Source organism: Trematomus bernacchii, unplaced genomic scaffold (genome assembly GCF_902827165.1).
Source record: "Trematomus bernacchii unplaced genomic scaffold, fTreBer1.1, whole genome shotgun sequence".
Taxonomy (NCBI): Eukaryota; Metazoa; Chordata; class Actinopteri; order Perciformes; family Nototheniidae; genus Trematomus; species Trematomus bernacchii.
In genome coordinates this window covers 3153562-3172277 of record NW_022987720.1, presented here as the reverse complement: position 1 = coordinate 3172277, position 18716 = coordinate 3153562, and the positions used below count along the sequence as shown (strand labels likewise).

Below are 18716 nucleotides of genomic sequence, written 5' to 3'. Positions count from 1 at the left end.
TACAGTGAAATACTGGCTATTAGGAACTCATGGGGTGGTTATGTAATTGCATCTTCTGCAAGCTGTTTGGGGAAATGGGATTGTGACAAAGAGTTTAATTTTTAATGAGCTTTGTATTCATTTGTATTGTGGGACACAAAAGCAACAACAAAAAGGTTACAATTCCTGTAGGGAGAAAGTAGGGCTGAAGGGATTGATATAATAAGTGATATTATAAAGATCATTGTGCTCAGTGTTTGAATCAGTATTAAGAGATGTTGTAGGCTTGAAGTGTACTATCTATGACAGAAGTGAGTATATTTCACTATCCATTAATTATAACTGTCATCCCTTCCTAAAGTTTGCTAATCGATTAATTGATAAATAAAAGACATGTCAGCAGAAATTATTGAAACACTGTTGTTCCAGCTTCTTCTATATAATGAAAAGCTGCTTTCTTGGGCACTCAAAACTTCACTCTATGCTCTTGAAAATGGCAATGGTTATTTTTCACTGTTTTATGACATTTATTGTGGTAAATGTTGAATTGATTTATCAATAAATTAACCGCCAAAATGAAATGAAAATATTTGATGCACCCCTGCTCTAACATTGTATAAAACACGATAGATAGATAAATAGATAGATAGATAGATAGATAGATAGATAGATAGATAGATAGATAGATAGATAGATAGATAGATAGATAGATAGAGTAGGTGGAGGATGGAGGGATGGGTAGATGGATAGACGGGTAGATAGACTTAATCCCTTAGGGAAGATGTTCTGCTGTTAAGGCAGTGCAGTTGGTACTAAGATGAGTATGCAACAGAAATAAATGGATCCACATTAATACATTCCTTCCTCACAGTGGCCACACCTGACCTTCTTGACCCGAAGTCTGCCGCCCATAACTGCAAGCCTCGCCTGTCCTTCTCCATCCAACCGGTAGTGCTTTACACCCCAGAGGACGAGTGTGAAACCCGGACTACAGTCATGAGGTGGAAAACGGTGTCAGCCATCTTCTTCATGGTGGTGCTTTACCTCATCATTGGAGCAACGGTGTTCAGAGCCCTGGAGCAGCCTCACGAGAGCTCCCAGAAGCTGGCCATTCTCGCAGAAAAACTTGACTTCCTGGCCATGCACGCATGCGTAAACTCCTCCGAGCTGGAGGATTTAGTCAAGGTAAGCGAACATCATATTCATAATTTCAACCTTTTCTCTTCTGCAGGACCTGGTAATGATGAGTGTTACCACACTCCACACTGTGACTACAGATTTTTCTCTTTCATTTAATTTTTAATACATTCTGAGGTTACTACAGGTTTCAGATCGACAGTATGTTGTTTGTTTGAGGATTATAGTGAGTGGCAGACACAAAGATTACGAGTAAACACAACGAGAGCTCTTAACCTCAGGATACTTGAGTGACAGTTGACTGACAGAAGTACTGTTTGTGTATTTATTCTGTGGCCACTGCAGGCTGTATTATATCAACATATTTCCATGTCTCCCATTCTATTATTTGACAGTGAGTTGCGAGACATTTCTCTTCACATTTAAAGTAATAATATAGCAAGATTCTTATTTAGAAAAATCTCTTTTTGTCGATTTCTAAGTGAGGTAATACAATGTTTATTGAGTGTATTGCCTACTGATTTCACTTGCAGTAATTACAAACCAAGTGTCTGTAGAATAACGAATCTCTTAATGCTACGAACCACTAAAGCCTTTGTTGCATAAACTTGGTAGAAACAATCAAAGAGTAGTTTTAAAGACTGCACAGAACAACCAAATGGCCCATCATATTGGGGTGGTTACATGCAAAAGGCTGATGCAGATGCACACAGATGATTCACTCACTGATGATAATGTTCATAATAGGAACTATTTCAGAGCTTTCATCTTGCCACTAACAGGTTCAGTCGTTCTTTTCATCCTGCTGCTGAGCCGACCAATAACAGCATGTTATCCCAACATTACCCCCCAAAATGTATATGGTTGTGATTGGCCTTTCCAAATCCAGGGGATGTAAAGACCTTAGGGTTTGTAAGACACATTGTATTTAGAAATCCCGAAACACAGTCTGTCTACAACTGTGAGACTAAGGTGTCTTTGGCAACATTCCTGTAAAAAATCCCAAATTCGCTCAGTTGGTAACTGAGATCCAAAAGCAAAGAGAAGAAACAAAGATGTTTCATCATCATACATTGGATTTAACAGACTAAGTATGCCGGTGTGCTGATAGAGGCATCAGATCACAAAACTCTTCTGTGTTGTACTTAAGGGCACAAACAACATATATATATATCAATCATCATGATATCATATATCAATATATATATATATATATTGATATGTTGATATGTTATATATATATATCATATATATCATATTTTTCCTCAGCAGACCTTCACTTATCTCTCTTACATATTTCCCTCCACAAATATTATATCAAATACTATAGGGTACTAGATGAAATATTATGTAAACAATCAAAAGAAACCTGTACCGCTACTTGGATGTTGTTGGATTGTTATACTGACTGTATGTATGTAGCAAAAGAAGAGAGTTGTGTTAAAGAAAGAAAGTAAAAGACGACTAAATAGCAGATTACTATTTGTAGGCAACTAATAGCATTTTTTTTTTAAGACAATAAAGTAATTCATTCATTCATTTTTCAATTAGAGAAAAGGTCATGTACAAATGCATTATAAATATCACTATTGCGTAAGCACTCTTCTTATAAAGGCATTAACGGACAGTATGACCCCTGCTTTATGGATTGGTGGATCTAGCCATCAACCAAATTTGTCAGGGTGATGATAAGACTTCCCTCTTGGGGAATCTCGCTGGTATATTTATTGGACTTGTAGAACCAATTTTCTCCTCTGATGTACCAGAGCTGGAAGGTCTTTACGTCCCGGGGAGACCGATTTGTCCATCGCTTATAATTTTGACCTCTTCTATAGCTGAATACTTCCCACCAAAAATGCTTCCTAATATCAAAACGTCCTCAAATCTCATAAGGGATATCTATGAAACACAAAAACAGGTTATTTTTCAGTATGTTAATACTTATTATATACAATATATTGAATTCCCTGTAATGTATATGGTTTAAAGGAACAGTCAAACATAATTGAAAATATATATTTTTTATGAAACTCTTTCTTAAAATGTTCTAATAGTATATACAGATAGAAAGAGTTGTGTATCTGTATCATAAGAATGCCTCGTACTTCTCATAATAACGAGAACACCTTTATATGAACTGTTATGAGTTTATGAGTATGAGCATTGCAATTTAACAGAGCAAACACGTCCCTGAAACATTTCCTATAGGACTAAAAACACAATTAAAAAAATGTATAAGTGAGTGAGTCTATACGTCGGATTTTTCTCAAAATTGATTCATGATGAAAAAGCCCTCACTGTAACAAGTAGGCAATTCTGTTTAAAGGACATGTGCCTTTTGGTAATTATAAGAAAAGTTTCCAGTTATACAAAGATACTGCAAGAATACATTTGTTTTTATATGAATGACATACTTGAGAGCAGTTCAAATATAGTTCATGCAAATTTACCGTATCCAGAATAAAATGTTCTGTTACTAAATTATGTATTGTTTTTTACATTTTCTGGCTTGCCATGATAAATAAGTTGATCAAATATTTATGAATTTCATTTTTCAGTCATGTCTGAATTGACTATAAATCAAGTAGATTCATTGTGATCTCTAATGTCAAGAAGAAGTGTTGGCATTCAGTGACATTTACAGTTTAGGTGTTGACCATATCAAAACTTACCCAAGTTGACAGGATTTATTATTGAATAATGTTCACCACCTACTGTATGTAAATTAGATGTTTTCCATTAAGAGTTGGTAGTACCAGATGGCAGTTATTTGGCTCTAATATGCTGAGTCGTTTTACGAAGGCGATGTTGATGATTTCTGTCCTGAGATCATCATTTGTCAGATTGACCATTAGGTAATGTTTTTGTGTCAGGATTGGGCTTAATGACTGTTGCCCTGGAAGAGGAGGGTCCCGATAATTGTTACTATTTGGAAAACATTTTGGCAGAGATCATTTAGGTTGGAGACAGTAGCAGCTGTTGATAGTTTAATTAAGGAAGTAAAGTGTTCTTTGTTTACTGCACAACCTTTTGGCCATAGTATTGTAACTTCGGCCCTATTGAAATATCGTAATACCTATTGGATAGATTGGCATGGAAAAAGTCTCTATTTTATCTCTTTTATAGTCCTTAACGTGACTTTATTAATTCACTTGTACAGGCAGCATCTAGGGAAAAATATCAACATCTACTTCTTGTTTAATGCTAATGAGCAAATGCTAATATGCTAATATGTTAAACAAAGACGCTGACCATGTTGAGCACAAGCATGTTAGCATGCTAGCATTTAGCTCAAAAGCACTGCTGTGCTAAGGTTCACAGGTGTTAGCATGGCTAGCTAGAGATGGGAAAAAGATATGAACAACAAACTCTAAACTATAGTGTGGTATGTACTTTTACTATTAGCATAAGGATGTTGCTTGCCAACATTTGAGGGCAAACTGTCCTCTGTCCACAAAAAAGTGTCTTTTCAGCCAATTAATGGTTTTCTGGCAAAGTATTACTCCTTCTGTCACTGACCTTCCCACTGAACCAATCTGTGCTTGTGCTGAAAAACAAACTATTCAGTCCTGGACCTCAAGAGCAAACTGCAAAATGAATAGAATGAATTATTAATGTTAAGAAAACGTTGCTATTTGCCTCTATGAGGAATTCAAGAGGTTGTTTTAAAAACAAGTCTTTAAGGTTGTTTTAAAAACAGTCCAAGACAGAAGCCAAATGAACAGCCTTGCAAGCAACTCTTTCTCTTCTGATTATTTATTGATAAATGGCTTCAATACAGGTGCCTCAAAGTAATTTTACTTAATTATGTAGACTACACAAACACATACAAACCCATCACCCTTTGTGTTCTAGGTTCCCATTGATCAAAAGCCAGTCAGCAGAGGATTGAGGAGAGATGAGCTCTCAAAGGGAGTAATTAAAATAGTGAGTGATGTCAAAAAGCTCAGACGATTCAATCTCTTCTGGCTGTTTGGCTCAGCTTGAAGACTGCTAGTGGGGTATTCACATTATCCTGCTAATCATTTCCCATGGCCATGGTCGGTTTGCCAACACAGTGACTGCAGCCAGTATTGTGGCCGCCTTGGCTGAGAAACAAAGGGGCTCGCTGAGCCAAGCCTGTGTGATTGCTCGCTTTGTTAAGTGATGTTTTTATCAGCACAGTGGAAGTAGGGATTCAAAATGTTATCTTTGAACCCTTTGTTGTATTTCAGAATTTAATTGAGATATAAGTAATCAAAACAGTGAACTGTTGATGTGCTGAGCTTTGTAGATTATGTTGAATACATGTTAATGTTGTGTTGTCCTATTTTTGGTAGATGTGTGTACTGCAGCGTTTCTCAAAGTGTGGGGTGCGCCCCACTGGTGGGTCGCGAATGGACGCGATGAACGGGAGATTATTATTTTTTTATTTAATTTTTTTTAAATAAATTGTTTGGACCTCAGGCCGGAATCGAACCTGGGTCCTCGCGGGCGGTAGTGGACTGTTACGGACCGTCCACACAGCAGCGTTAAAAAATCTTGAAACGCTTCTGCCCATTCACTTTGAATGGGGTGACGTCACTTTGCCTCACTTTTCGCCGAACTGCATTGTGGGCAGGCGAGCGGAGATTTTCAGGATTTTCAGGATTCAAAGTTGAGCAATGTTCAACTTTTGAAGCTGAGGTGGAAGCGTCAGCCAATCAAATCCCGTGTATGCAAATCTGACAGTTCAAGCGCTAGCCAATCAAACCGCGTGTATGCTGGGAGAGACATACATTTCCTCATATTCCAAAAAATAGAGGAGAAATTAGCGGTAGGGAATCACCCGGTGCTTTATGACCAGTCCCTATTTACCTACCGGGATATAAACCGGAGGAGCCAGGCATGGAGGGAGGTGGCAGAGACAGTGGTATATTTTCGCCTGTTTGGGGAGTTTATATCCAGTTTACTTCAAACTTTTTTGCTTCGTATGTCGGGGGCGGGAGATTCATGTGATTGGTTGTTGGTGCCTTGCTCGCAAAAAATCCCCAAGCTTCAGATACGCCCACCTCCAAGATTTTTTTAACGCTGCTGTGTGGACGGGCCGTGTAGGAGTAGAATACCTCTGCTACGCGCCGTTCGTTGGATGAGGCTGGATCTCTATTAAATTAAGAAAGGAATTGAAAACACCGGAATCAAAGTTATAACAAATTATCTGAGTTTACTTCTAGTAGGAAACCAAACACATATACAAGTTATACAGAGTACTCCGGGTACCCCGGGCTTTTAGATTTGTGATGCGATGCGGACAAATGCGTCAGGACCCGCCAACTCATCAAACCAAAAAGAAATTGGACTTCAGGTTTGTGATGCGATACGGACACAGTTCTCAGGACCTGCCACTCACCAAACCCAAAAGCAATTTTACACACACAAACGTCAGTATTTCTATCTGTCTTTGGGGCGGAGATTTGTCGATTCTTCCTTCCCACTTTTCTCCCAAGCGAATCAGAGAACCCCTGGGGAGGAGCTGTTTAAACTGACCACCTCCCCCAAGTGCCCTGACTGGCTGGATTCGCTTCTGGCCGGGTTCAATAGTTCTCTCCAGGACTTGAAATTCCAAAGTCCCCTAAGGTCAAAAGTCAATTCTTATCTCCGTCCCGATCTCCCCTCCCTACCTTTTCCAGGGGATCTTTTCCTATTTTACGATGTCTTTAACGACTTAGAAACAGCATCTGGCTCTTAGTGGTGATAAGGAACAATGTTGGTGTGTGAAACACAGAATCTCTAAGTCAGTGAATTTAAAAGTGAGAATAACATTCTTTTTCTAAGTGATTATCAAAACCCGTTCAAACAATATATGTTTACTTCAATACAGTGTAGAATCATATCTTCTTACTTCAGCCGTTACAGCCGGAGACTCGCAACAGCGGTGGACTTTCACAGCGCCGCTGAGCCGGGGGATGCGGTACCGGCGCAGCGGCGCTGTGAAAGTCCACGGCCCACCATATGCCAGAGCCAGCGGCCCACCGAAGGCAGCAGCCCACCAACGGCAGCGGCCGACCGGGAAAAGTCCCGAATCTCCCGATGGCCAATCCGAGCCTGCTCACACACACACACACACAACTGAAACCAAAATGATTTACAGACATATGTAATAATCTCTCACACACACATGTGAAACGCTCACACACACACACACACACACAACAGCGTTGCAGTCGGGAAGAAAAGCAATGTGGAGCGGCACCTCACCATTTCATAAGGAGTTTAACCGTGACACTTGTGTGTTCCCCCACTTTACAAATAGGCCTATGTTTATTTTTATTTTTTAACGCAAGCCTTCATTGCCACGGAGGAGCACACAGCCTCTGTGAGCGAGCGAGACAGAGAGAGACAGAGAGAGAGAGACAGAGAGAGAGAGAGAGAGAGAGAGAGAGAGAGAGAGAGAGAGAGAGAGAGAGAGAGAGAGAGCACACCTTTATCTATTTAATATAGATGTAAAAAATAAAGTAAGAAATCATTCCAATGTGTACTATAGGATAGTAAAAAAAAAACAGTTTAAAAGGGGAGTGATTAGTAAAATATGCATAAATAGAAAGAAAGAATGCTAACTAGGTAACATAAGATAAGAATAAACAAGTTTAAATGATTTGTTATTGGTTGTGATCATATTCTAAAGATGTTTGGATCATTGAAAAGTATACAGCTCCCTTTCATATGAGTGTTGAGAGCTGTATCCATAAATTCAGTTTGTGCTCAAAGTGCAGCAGATTGATGCATTTAACTTCAACATTTAAAAAAACATCTTCCCGGGGGTGCATGCCCCTGGACCCCCCTAGAGGAGGTGAGGTCCACCCCCAAATAAAGCAGGTTAAAATAATTTAATTGCATACATTTTATTTTAGTAAACACTGAAAACGGGTCCCACAGACCCAAACAGCACACAAAGGTTAAAGGTCAGCATAGAATAATGTTAAAATGTGCTAAATATATACACTGCAAAAAAACAAAAAAGGAGTAAAAGTAGCTCACGACTTGTTTTATTTTAAGTAGCTCTCATCCTAAAAAAGGTTGGAGACCCCTGTTAGAGAACGATACATTTGACAATTTTAAGCTTGGCCTACCATTTGATTGGATCGATGAGGAACAGGTGGGGCTTGAAAAGGCCCACCTGTTCAAAGTGAGGAATGACCACTGGTCTACTGGCAACTGTCAAATGTCTGCCACAAGTGTGAAGTACATCCGTTGTTTGTTTGTTTCATAGTTTTGTTTGGGGTTTTCTTAACCTCCCTAATTTGTTCTTCAGAGACTTTAAGACACTGTTGATGTATTATTGTGACCTAGCACCTTTTTTAAATTTATATTGTAAATCAACTTCTGGAAATAGCATGCTTGTTAGAGGCTAAATGCTATACATGTTCATCAGCTAGGTTTTGACTGTGTGGTGCTGGGCAGGTTGTGTAGTGAATCAAAACTGTAATGTTTTACAGTGGAAAAAAAATCTACCTCTATATATTTGGTAAAGGTTAGGGAAAGATCATGGTTATACGTCGTCAGGAATCAAAATTGGTACTTAAAATAGTAAGGTGAAAAATCTTTCCATACTGTATGAAAATGCTCCTTTGCAATATGAATTACGTTGTTCCTTTGTGTATGTCAGCTTGTGTGGATAAGCAACACGTAATGGTAGTTCCTTGTAAGACAAAACTACTTCACAGTACCTTTTCCTGCAATCATCTAAAAATCTTTCTTCCCCCTCTGACCCATAATGTCATGTTAACTCTCATCTTATGACATTAGTGCCTCACTTTCACATCCATTATTCATTCATTTCAGCTCTTTCTCACTCGATCTTTAATGCCTTATCAAAATCAACATTCGAGGTTAAAGCTCTCTCAGTTTCACCAAGGATGATGAATCGCAACACACTGACATTGCGGTGTGCCTGTGTGCGTGCGTGCGTGCGTGCGTGTGTGCGTGCAGGCATGCAGAAAAAGCTGACAGTGCTAGTTCAGGTGGTCGGTGTGCTGCATGCGGCACATTATATTGGAGCATTGGTTCTTTGTTCTTGAAGGCTTATTGATCTTTAATACTTATTCTAGATAATCAAAACGAGCTTAGCCCTCACTGGCCTTACATTTATGGTGCACTACTCATTCTTAAATCAATTTAATAGCTCTTTAGTGGCAAACATCCCACATATATGTAGTGGAATAAACGCTGTAGTCCAGTAAAGTATTCTGCTATGATTTATTGGCATCAGTTCTGTAGCTGTGTCTGCGGTTCCCCAAAGGACTTTCAGCTTTTCTCTTTCATTTATCTCAGTCATGATTCTTTATCTTGAGAAGCCACTTGGGTCGAGACATCTATCTGTTTCACTGCAGTGAACAGATAGAGTATCTTTGAAAAAAACTGCTGCGATCAGATTAATCTAGCATTCATAGAATTGGACAGTTATTGCTAAGCCTCACAACCTGTCAGCCGTGAAACTTCACATTCTAGTGCAGTGAGATGCAGTTTACAATAATAATGGGGTGTAGACAAAAGGAAAGTTTGAAACATTATGTTTATAATTTTGGACAGAGGTAGATAAGATCAGGCTGTACATTTGTGATGACCACTGATTTGGACAGATATTATCAATTTTGGCTAGCTAGCTAAGCTACCATTGGCATGTCCAGGATAAAGGGTTTCAGCTGAACCGTTTAAAACAAGTACCATGTAAAAGGGGTAAAATAGGATATTTAGAGGATAATAGTAAATGTACCAGATATAAATAGTTTTCACTAACATTAGGATAGAATGGGGTTTTAGAGTACTTACTTTTAACCACTCTTTTTCGCCAAACATATTGCTATTTCTGATAATGCTGTTGCAGGAGTGTTAACTTCCTCAAAATCAATAAAGGGCAGGACAGAGCTGCTAACTTTAACGTTGAGTCTTCTATAGTAGCTTCCAAAATTGGCTTGCTCACTGTGCCATGCCATTATTCCAAAAGCCAAATAGTCTATTTGGCAAATGCATGTCTAATTGGATGAAAAGTCCGAAAGCCCCTTATCCCAAACAAAAACACCAGAGCAATGTGCCTTCGGTGCAATGGTGTTGTTTGTTTGTTTGGTGTGGGTAATGGACTGTTGGACAAATGGGCTTTCAGTCCAATCGGAATTTTTTTTTAAATTATGGGCCATTTAAGCAATTTCCCTCATGTTGTAAAACACTACACAGTGGCTGTTCTGGTTGTGTGGAAGCCGGCTGTTGTTTTTTAACATAACCTGTCAACCCACGTATAAAAGAAGTTAAAGGTCCCATGTCTTGGTCATTTCTACTGATCATAATTCCATTGTTGAGGTCAACTAGAACAGATTTACATTGTTCAATTTTCCAAAATCACATTGGTTTTCTCATACAGCATCTCTGTATAGTATGTGTATTCACTCTCTGTCCTACACGCCTTGATGGAGCTCCTGCCCCCCCCCCCCTCCCTATGAGCCCACTGTGCTATGATTGGTCAGCTCGCCCACTCTGTTCTGATTAGTCAACCACCGTTACAGCTGGACATCAGTGTTTATGTGTTACAATGATGTTTGTTAGCAACCAGGAAATGACACCAGTAATGACAAACAGATGAGAATGCTGCGTGGGGTCTGGGTGCCGTGTTGGCGGGACGTTGCGGAGCTCGCTGCTTCGCCCTGTGGGGCTCGAGGAGAGGACAGTGTGAGGTGGATTACTGGGGTAGTTTCCTGGTTGCTGCATGGGGTCTGAGTTCCGCGGGTGTGTGTGTGTGCGGATTGGTCCATTTGGACCAATTGGTCCATTTGGACTTAGTGACGTCAACCTGCCCCGGAAGAAAAAAATGGAAAAAGAAAAATCTACAACGAGGCGTTCTGGGGCAGCATAGATACGTCTTTTCTGTGTTAGAGTTTTACTCGCTACAGGGTGTACTTTGAGGGTTTATGACTTTGCAGACCATTTACATGCAGAAAAAGCTACATAACACACAAGGGGACGGGTAATAACCAGAAAAGCATATGATGGGACCTTTAATGATAGACCCTTTGATAGCCACAGCCAAACAGGGTAAAACAATTACACTGCACCCTTACCTTCAGTAGTTTTGCTTCAGTTCAGCTGCAGTAAAACATCCCAATTACTAACACACCACACATTTGATTTAGATGGTGAACTCTTCATTTGCTTGTAATCTGACATTACTTAGTGTATTTTCAAACATTTTAGCACAGCTAACACAAGTATTTGTTTGTATTAATTACTTTCTTTGTCTTTGAGTTACCGTGGCCGTTGGGGAGGTTACTTCCTGGTTCAGCAAAAGGCGTGGCTGAGCGCTGAGGAGTGAGGACTCACAAATACTGCAAGCAGCCAATTGGGACAGATTGGGACAAACAACCTGCTTCCATGTCAAAGAGGGATTTGGGTTTTGTCAGTGTCCTTTTTGTATTCTGTTAATCTTAATTACTCCATGGTTTCAACTTTGTTTGGCCAAGCATTGTAGCAGTTTGTTGAGTCAACACCTGTTAAGTTGATGTCATGTTTATTTTCTGTTGACCTCTATTATAGGCCTAGTTATTAGAGATTCTTGGTTTATAATGTTTTCTTTGGGTTTTATTTTGGATAAATAAAAACCCAGTTTATTTAAACAACTCCTCTGTCCTGTTGCCTTACTGCAGGGGTGTCAAACTCAAATACACAGTGGGCCAAAATTGAAAAATCGGTACAAGTCGAGGGCCGGACTGGTTAAATGTGTATTGCAAAACGTATTGAAATGAACTTATTGCACATATTAAACCTGGAACTAACAACGCTTAAATTATTGACTATAAAAACAACATTAAACATTAAATAATCAGTTGCATTAATTTCTTATGGCTCTATCTGCAGCTTTTCCCGAGTCATTTCTTATGATTACATTTTTCCACAGGCCAACAACAGCTTCAAAAAAACAATTTCCCTCAAAGAAAAAACAAACATGCCCTGTTGTCGCAAAAAAAAAGTGCAAAAGGAAACATCCATTAAACTCAGTGTGCTGCTCTGTGATGCTAGTTCAAGCCAGATACTTGGCATCTCATCTTGGGTGCAAGTTCATCAATGTTTGGGAAACCTTCAGGATTGAGTGAAGGTGTGCGTGCAATATACCGGCGGGCCAGATCTAATAGTAATTAGAAATTATCCTGCGGGTCGAAATTAAATCCACCACGGGCCGGATTTGGCCCCCGGGCCTTGAGTTTGACATGTGTGCCTTACTGCTTGGTCCCTGACAGACCCCTTGGCTCAATAAGTCATTCTCAGTTACTAGGTAATGTAGTTAGCCAGACTATTTATATTATTGCAACAGACTGTTATAAAGTCTCTGTTAACACTCCAGTGTATCTGTATGGCAGCATATCTTTTAGTGTGTGGCTCTTCGCTGCTCCTCACGTCTATCTTTAGGTGATGGTGGGTGTGAAAAGTGGTGCAGTGGTGTGTTTCCCTTCCAGCTTTTGGCTTCACTTCCCTCTTGTCTCCTGTCATGCGAGTGCAGCACTGAGTGGGGAAACACTCTGCTGACCTGCGTCCTGCATAGCTGGCTGGCTGGTGTTCTAAACGGCTCGTCACACTCTGTTGTGACACTTTTTAAAACCTTGTGTCTCCCACATACACACACTCAGTCAACCAATCACCTGGACAAGACTGATAAACCCAACACTGACCCAGATATCCCATCATAGCAACGGTCACAAAGCTTCTCAAAATCACACCATCAGTCATCTCATGGTGTTAAAATGCTCAATCTAGACCCTGCAGCCTGAGCGCTGGATTTCCATTTTCTGAACATGTTCCATGCAACCACGCAGGGTTAGATCATGAATTAAAGTGGACCTATCATGCTATATTTGAATAATATATTGTAGGGCCATACCTATATAAGGTATATTTATACGTTTTCTTTTTCAAAATACCAAACAGATCATGCATTTTAGCCATGCCTCATTTCGCTCTATTTTGCTCTCCTCCACCCTGTCTTTGCATGCGCTGCAGCTGACCACGCCCCCCTGCAAAGGAGGGGGCCGAGTTACGAGCGTCATGTTACCATGCTGTTACCATGTCACGACAACCTCTCATTCCCCTGATAGGTGGAGAGTTGGCCATATAGGCGGAGCTCCTCCGTCCTGACATCAGAGAAATGTTCAAATCTGTATCAGTCTGTATCAGATCCATTGCAGCCCCGTTTTTAGAGATTTGGGTATGGAGGAAAAGAGAAAGGGTTGTGTTTTCTGACACTTGGTGAGTTCCCTGGAACACCGGGGACACATATTCATGTATAAAAGATGTACAAAAGTGCATTTTGCATGATAGGTCCCCTTTAAATGACAGAATGATGGTGACAAGATTTGTGAACTGATTAAATTACATTCAGTATTTTTTGTAAATGTGTTAAAAGGATAATTAAATGACTTTGTAGAAAAATAGACTGACTATGCACATGTGTGCTGCAGTAATTGTACATTTTGGGAAATCATTTTAAAGTAATGGTTGGAATAAAATATATGTTCAAAGCACCCTCATTTTAATCCGTCCATAGCAATATAACTGTTGCATGCTTTGCTTCAAATGTGCAGCTATTTTGATCTTTATTATGCTTTTTTTTTATTTGACAGATGATCTTATTGTTTCTCACAACTCTTAATTGGTTTTGGTTGGATGTTTATCTTGGCTGTCATCTCCATTCCCCGAGAAAATGGATGCACACCAGTTATTTTCTAATCAGCCTACCTCGCAGCACACTGCCACTGGGAGAAAGTGCATTACGTACTAACTTTTGTTCCCTTTTATCTTTCCACTCCAGCAAGTGGTCTCAGCAGTCCGGGCAGGTGTGAACCCCACAGGAAATGCCTTTAATCAGACGAGCCTCTGGGACATCAGTTCTTCCTTTTTCTTTGCTGGGACTGTTATCACCACTATCGGTAAGAGAAGTCAATTTATCATTACCTCCTGCACAAAGCCTTCAGAGGCATAAAGAAATGTTGATGACCGTTTTAGCTTGAAATGACGTACAAACGCAAAATAACACTTGCTAACCAAAAAATTGCATCAGCTCCTTTTCCAGACGGTGGCCTGGGTGTAAGAAATGTGGAATCTGTGTATACACTTGGATTATTCTCAATAATAAATCAATTCAGGCCTCATTCACAACTCTACAACTTTATTTCAGAACAAAATGTGAGTGCCTGTCTGTTGGAGAAAATGTGGGCTTTCAGTTGACTGGTTTTAGAAGGAGAACTTTAGCCTTAAGAGCTAAAGTTTATCGGACACTACAGAGGAATATACTTTTGTAGTGCCTGTGCTCATTTGCAATTGGTTACTGTACTGTAAAATGTAGAAGCTGTCAATTGTAGCAGCCTGTAGCACGATCACGTACTCTGTCACCTCCAGCTGTAAGAGCTTACTAATCAGACACACACACACACACACACACACACACACACACACACACACACACACACACACACACACACACACACACACACACACACACACACACACACACACACACACACACACATAGCCTGACAGCTCATCTGGTTCTTCCGAGCAGACCTTGTCAGATCAGTGCATCTGTTCAGTGGGGTGTTGAACTCCATTTCTCATCTCCAGCATCCTGTTAGAGCTCATCCTTGAGTTGGAATACATGTTTTTGCTTGTTTTTCCTGATTATTGGCCTTCAAGTGCCTGCAAAGTGCAAACCTTAATGAATATTTTGGCAAGAAATTGGAATTTCTTAACTTGAATCTGGCACCTTAGGCACCAGCCTTATGCTTGTACCTCTGCGCACCAATGTTGCAACATTGTTTTGGCCATGTACAGCTACATCACACAGACACCAGTGGCGAGCCGTCAGGGCCCTCTAGGCCCTCTGTGAGGGCCTAAGATATTCTAAAAAATAATATTTAAAAACATTTAAAAAAAAATATATTTTTTAAATATATATTTTTTTAATATTATTTTTGTTATATCTTTCATTAGTTTTACCGAAAAAAAACTTGATTTAATTGTATTTAAAATAACATTTCCAAAGAAATAAATCCTTCGAATCTGCCTGTTCAGTCTCTGTTGAATGTGAAGGGTTACATGAAAGAAGCTCGTCTGGCCCTCTCTGCGATTCACAGAGGGCCCGCTATAGTAACTGAACGAGAGAGTAATGTCAAATGACAGTACAATTGACCAATCATATCTTCCCTCTAAATGGGTGGGTTTTATTATCGCGGACTTTATGACAAGTTCCGCCCGCTGTGAAACTTTTCTTGTTTCTATAGCAACAACAACTTCCTGTCAACAGCGTGAACTCGCCTTCAAAATAAAAGCATGCCAAATTACACTTAAGACATACAACTGCAACGAAAGTAACAAACACAATGCAATATCATTTTCAATGTCAAAGAACACAAATTGGGTTCACAGGTGTTGTTTTGTGTGGTAGAGGGTCGCTGTCTGTGACGTAATAACTCTTTTCTTTTCTTTTTTTCGAGGGAATTGGTGGGGGTCAGAGGGCCTAGGTATAAAGCTCACGGCTCACCACTGACAGACACACACAGACACTCGTACACACACACAGTGTTATCTGGCTCATTGAAGCAGAACCTAACATATGAGAGTGTCTGTTTGATGGGCTCTTGAGTCTCTAGGATGCTGTCAAAGCTCATGCTTCAGTCAGAAAAAGGAACAAGCGTTGCAATAACTTGATTCTGCCCACTACTTGGAAAATATAAGCGCTCAAGTGTCGGATTAAAGGTGTAAAGTTAAAGCTTCACTAAGTGTTCACCTTATTCTGAGAATGTCGACTACCTTTTTTTTGCTGGTGTTTGGTGGGCATCTCCTATGATGTGTGTAAGTGTAAACTGCCATAACTGCTGTGCTGACTGTTCAGCATCATTTAGCTTGATTGGTACAAAATGTTCTGCGGTCGTAGCTGCACATAGAAGCTTTTTAATGGCTTTATTTTCTATTCAGAAGGAATCTAATAAAGTGCAGAAAGGGAAAACATATTAGAGTTTGCATCCACTCTCAGCTTTTTTTTACTCTTCTGACTTTGGGCAATAATCCATATCCACATATTGATCGGTGTATTCAAAGATCTTAAATTGGATTTGAGGCAAACTCTCCTGAGAAAGTGTTCATCAATGTGCATTGTCCCTGCAACGATTAAATGAAATGAATGAAAGACGTGCAGCAACGATTGATCTCACAGCATTTCTTCCCCATGCGATGCCTTCTCTTAGACTATATTATTCTTGCTGAAATTCACATTTTCTATAGTGCATGGATCAACTAAATCTCAAATGAATGATCCTTTGTGACCTGCACATGAAGGAAAAATGCATTAATATTCTTTTTGAAAAACATTCCCTCGCTGTTATCAAGCCAGTGGAGCAGGTGTCCTTTTTATCTGAACAAAGTATGTTATTTCATATGATGAACAGCACCATGAAAAAATCGAATGTTCTTTACTGTTCACTGTGAGCTTTACTGTGAGTGGGGAATTGGAAATATGACAGTGATAACAACAAGACATTCACGTGAGTGCAGTCAGGTTTTACTACTTTAACCCTACCATGACAGGGTTTCATTACAATTACTTTTTTTTGCAATTAAAGGATCCACAAAACAACAAAAGCAACACAGTGTGTCTTTGAGAAAAAGCTGTAAAGTCACTAAATTCAATGCCAAGCTGCAGTTTCCTCTGCTAGCATCACTAAATTAATTTGAAAGGAAGTCCTTAAGCCTTGATTGTTCACTGCAAATTAATTCCTTCTTTTAAGAGGACGTGACATATCGCTGCATACTGTAGGTTTGTTACATACTGTATTCTAGTCAGAAGTGTAGCTGAAGCAGTGATTTGGGGCACACTGAGAAATGGGTTTGTCCATTTTAAAGCTTGTGCTCATTAAAGAGTTGAATGTATTATTCATGCAGGCAGTGTTAATGTCAAGGGGTGATACTAATTAAATGACTTATTAATATTATCCTCCTATTAATTGGAATTCAAAACTTTAAAAGTGCTGAAATTGTGCTATTTCAATCCTATGTCACAGACAAAAGAAAAAACTGGTGGTGGAGCAATCAATCACCGACTCCAAGTTCGAAAACCCAAAAGTGAATTGTTGTTTTTTATACATATCTTTTTTTATGTCTTGTAATTGCACTGTTCAAGGTTCAAGGTTCAAGATTCTTTATTGTCAAACTAACATAGCTACAGAGTAATTATGTCGTTGAAAATCTTAGGTCACAGGCTTCTCCAACAGTGCAACACAATAATACAGATAAGCAGACAATATTAACCAATATTAAAATATACTATATTAAAAGTAATACAAAAAGAAAAATGTTCCTGTTGAGGAACCTGCGATCTAAGTTGTTCATACATTACATAGATACACAGTAGTTGTGTATATTATGTTATGACAATAAAACCTTTGAATATTGAATTATGAATCTTTACCTTAGCCGGACCGCTAACCGATTTACCGGCTAGGATCAGAAACAAACTTCTTCAGAGACCCGGAGTCTCCTGAGCCACCCCATCTGAACTGCTCTGTTGGCGTTCATCTCCTTTGTTGTGGAGATCGACTCCTGGTGCGTGGCTCTCCACACCTGCTCCCAATACTGCCAATTTGGGGAGGGTTGAAGCGTATGATGCCGCTGACTACCCTGCCTCTCAGACCCTTACACCTATTTAAAAAACAAGGATTGGCAATTTTCTCTGACTGGTACGATCTTTCATGATGCATGACACTTACTATTTGAGCTTACGATCCATAGCTTGCTTTTAAGCCTCTCCTATTGTGACAGCATTTCAAGATAAATTGAGAATATAAAGAAGGATTGATCTGTTTACTTCAGGGTATCAAAAAAGGACAGGCGCGAGTGCAGCTCTACAGTAAGTAAGACAAGTGCTTTGTCTCTTTTGTTCTGCAGGGGCATCCAGAGGTCTGGCCTCCTGCCTCCCATTGAACTAATCATGAAATAAGTGAGACTTGATTGACATTGTTTTACAATTAATATCGCGCAATTCCAATGTGAGAGTGGAAAGAAATGAGAAGGGACCCTGCAGCTCGAATCCTGAGACAGATGACTACATTAATGGAGAAAGGCAGATGTAGTTCATTATGCAGACCCATTATGAATTGTTAAATAATGAAAGCCATATTGTGTGTGTGGAGTCATCTTTAAAGATTGTCTTTTCTTTGTACTGACTTCTATAAGACCTGCTTTTGTGTGTGCATAGATATATTGTTGTACTACTACTACGTACAGCGTACTGTATTTCCTTTCATTTTTGGTGTTCATATCATTTTAAATTCACATCAGACTTGCTCGAGGACTGAGGGGGTGTTACTGTATAAACTTTTGCCTGACTCGGTTAGTAGTATAGTACAAATTAAATGTCTCACTGCTGAAATTTCTCAAAGCCCTCAGCTATTCTACTGTCTGTCTGCAGTGATGTTAAAGCACAGCCAGGCTTTGTGGAAAGCCTTCTTGTAGAGCCAGAAATAGAACTTCTTCTGCCAACTTTAAAGGATGTAGACTAATTAGCCACAGAATGTCCAACAAACAGAACACTTACTACACTTCCCAGGACGTTC

At 39.6% G+C, this 18716-nt stretch overlaps 1 protein-coding gene across 1 annotated transcript in view; it reads left to right on the top strand.

The window, feature by feature from the left end:
- LOC117493075 (potassium channel subfamily K member 2-like) overlaps nt 1-18716 on the top strand; it is a 31494-nt gene that overhangs the window by 724 nt on the left and 12054 nt on the right. The window contains exons 2-3 of the mRNA XM_034143466.1: nt 851-1164; nt 13922-14039. Of these exons, the coding sequence (XP_033999357.1) occupies nt 851-1164; nt 13922-14039 (432 nt within the window). The remainder of the gene's footprint in view (nt 1-850; nt 1165-13921; nt 14040-18716) is intronic.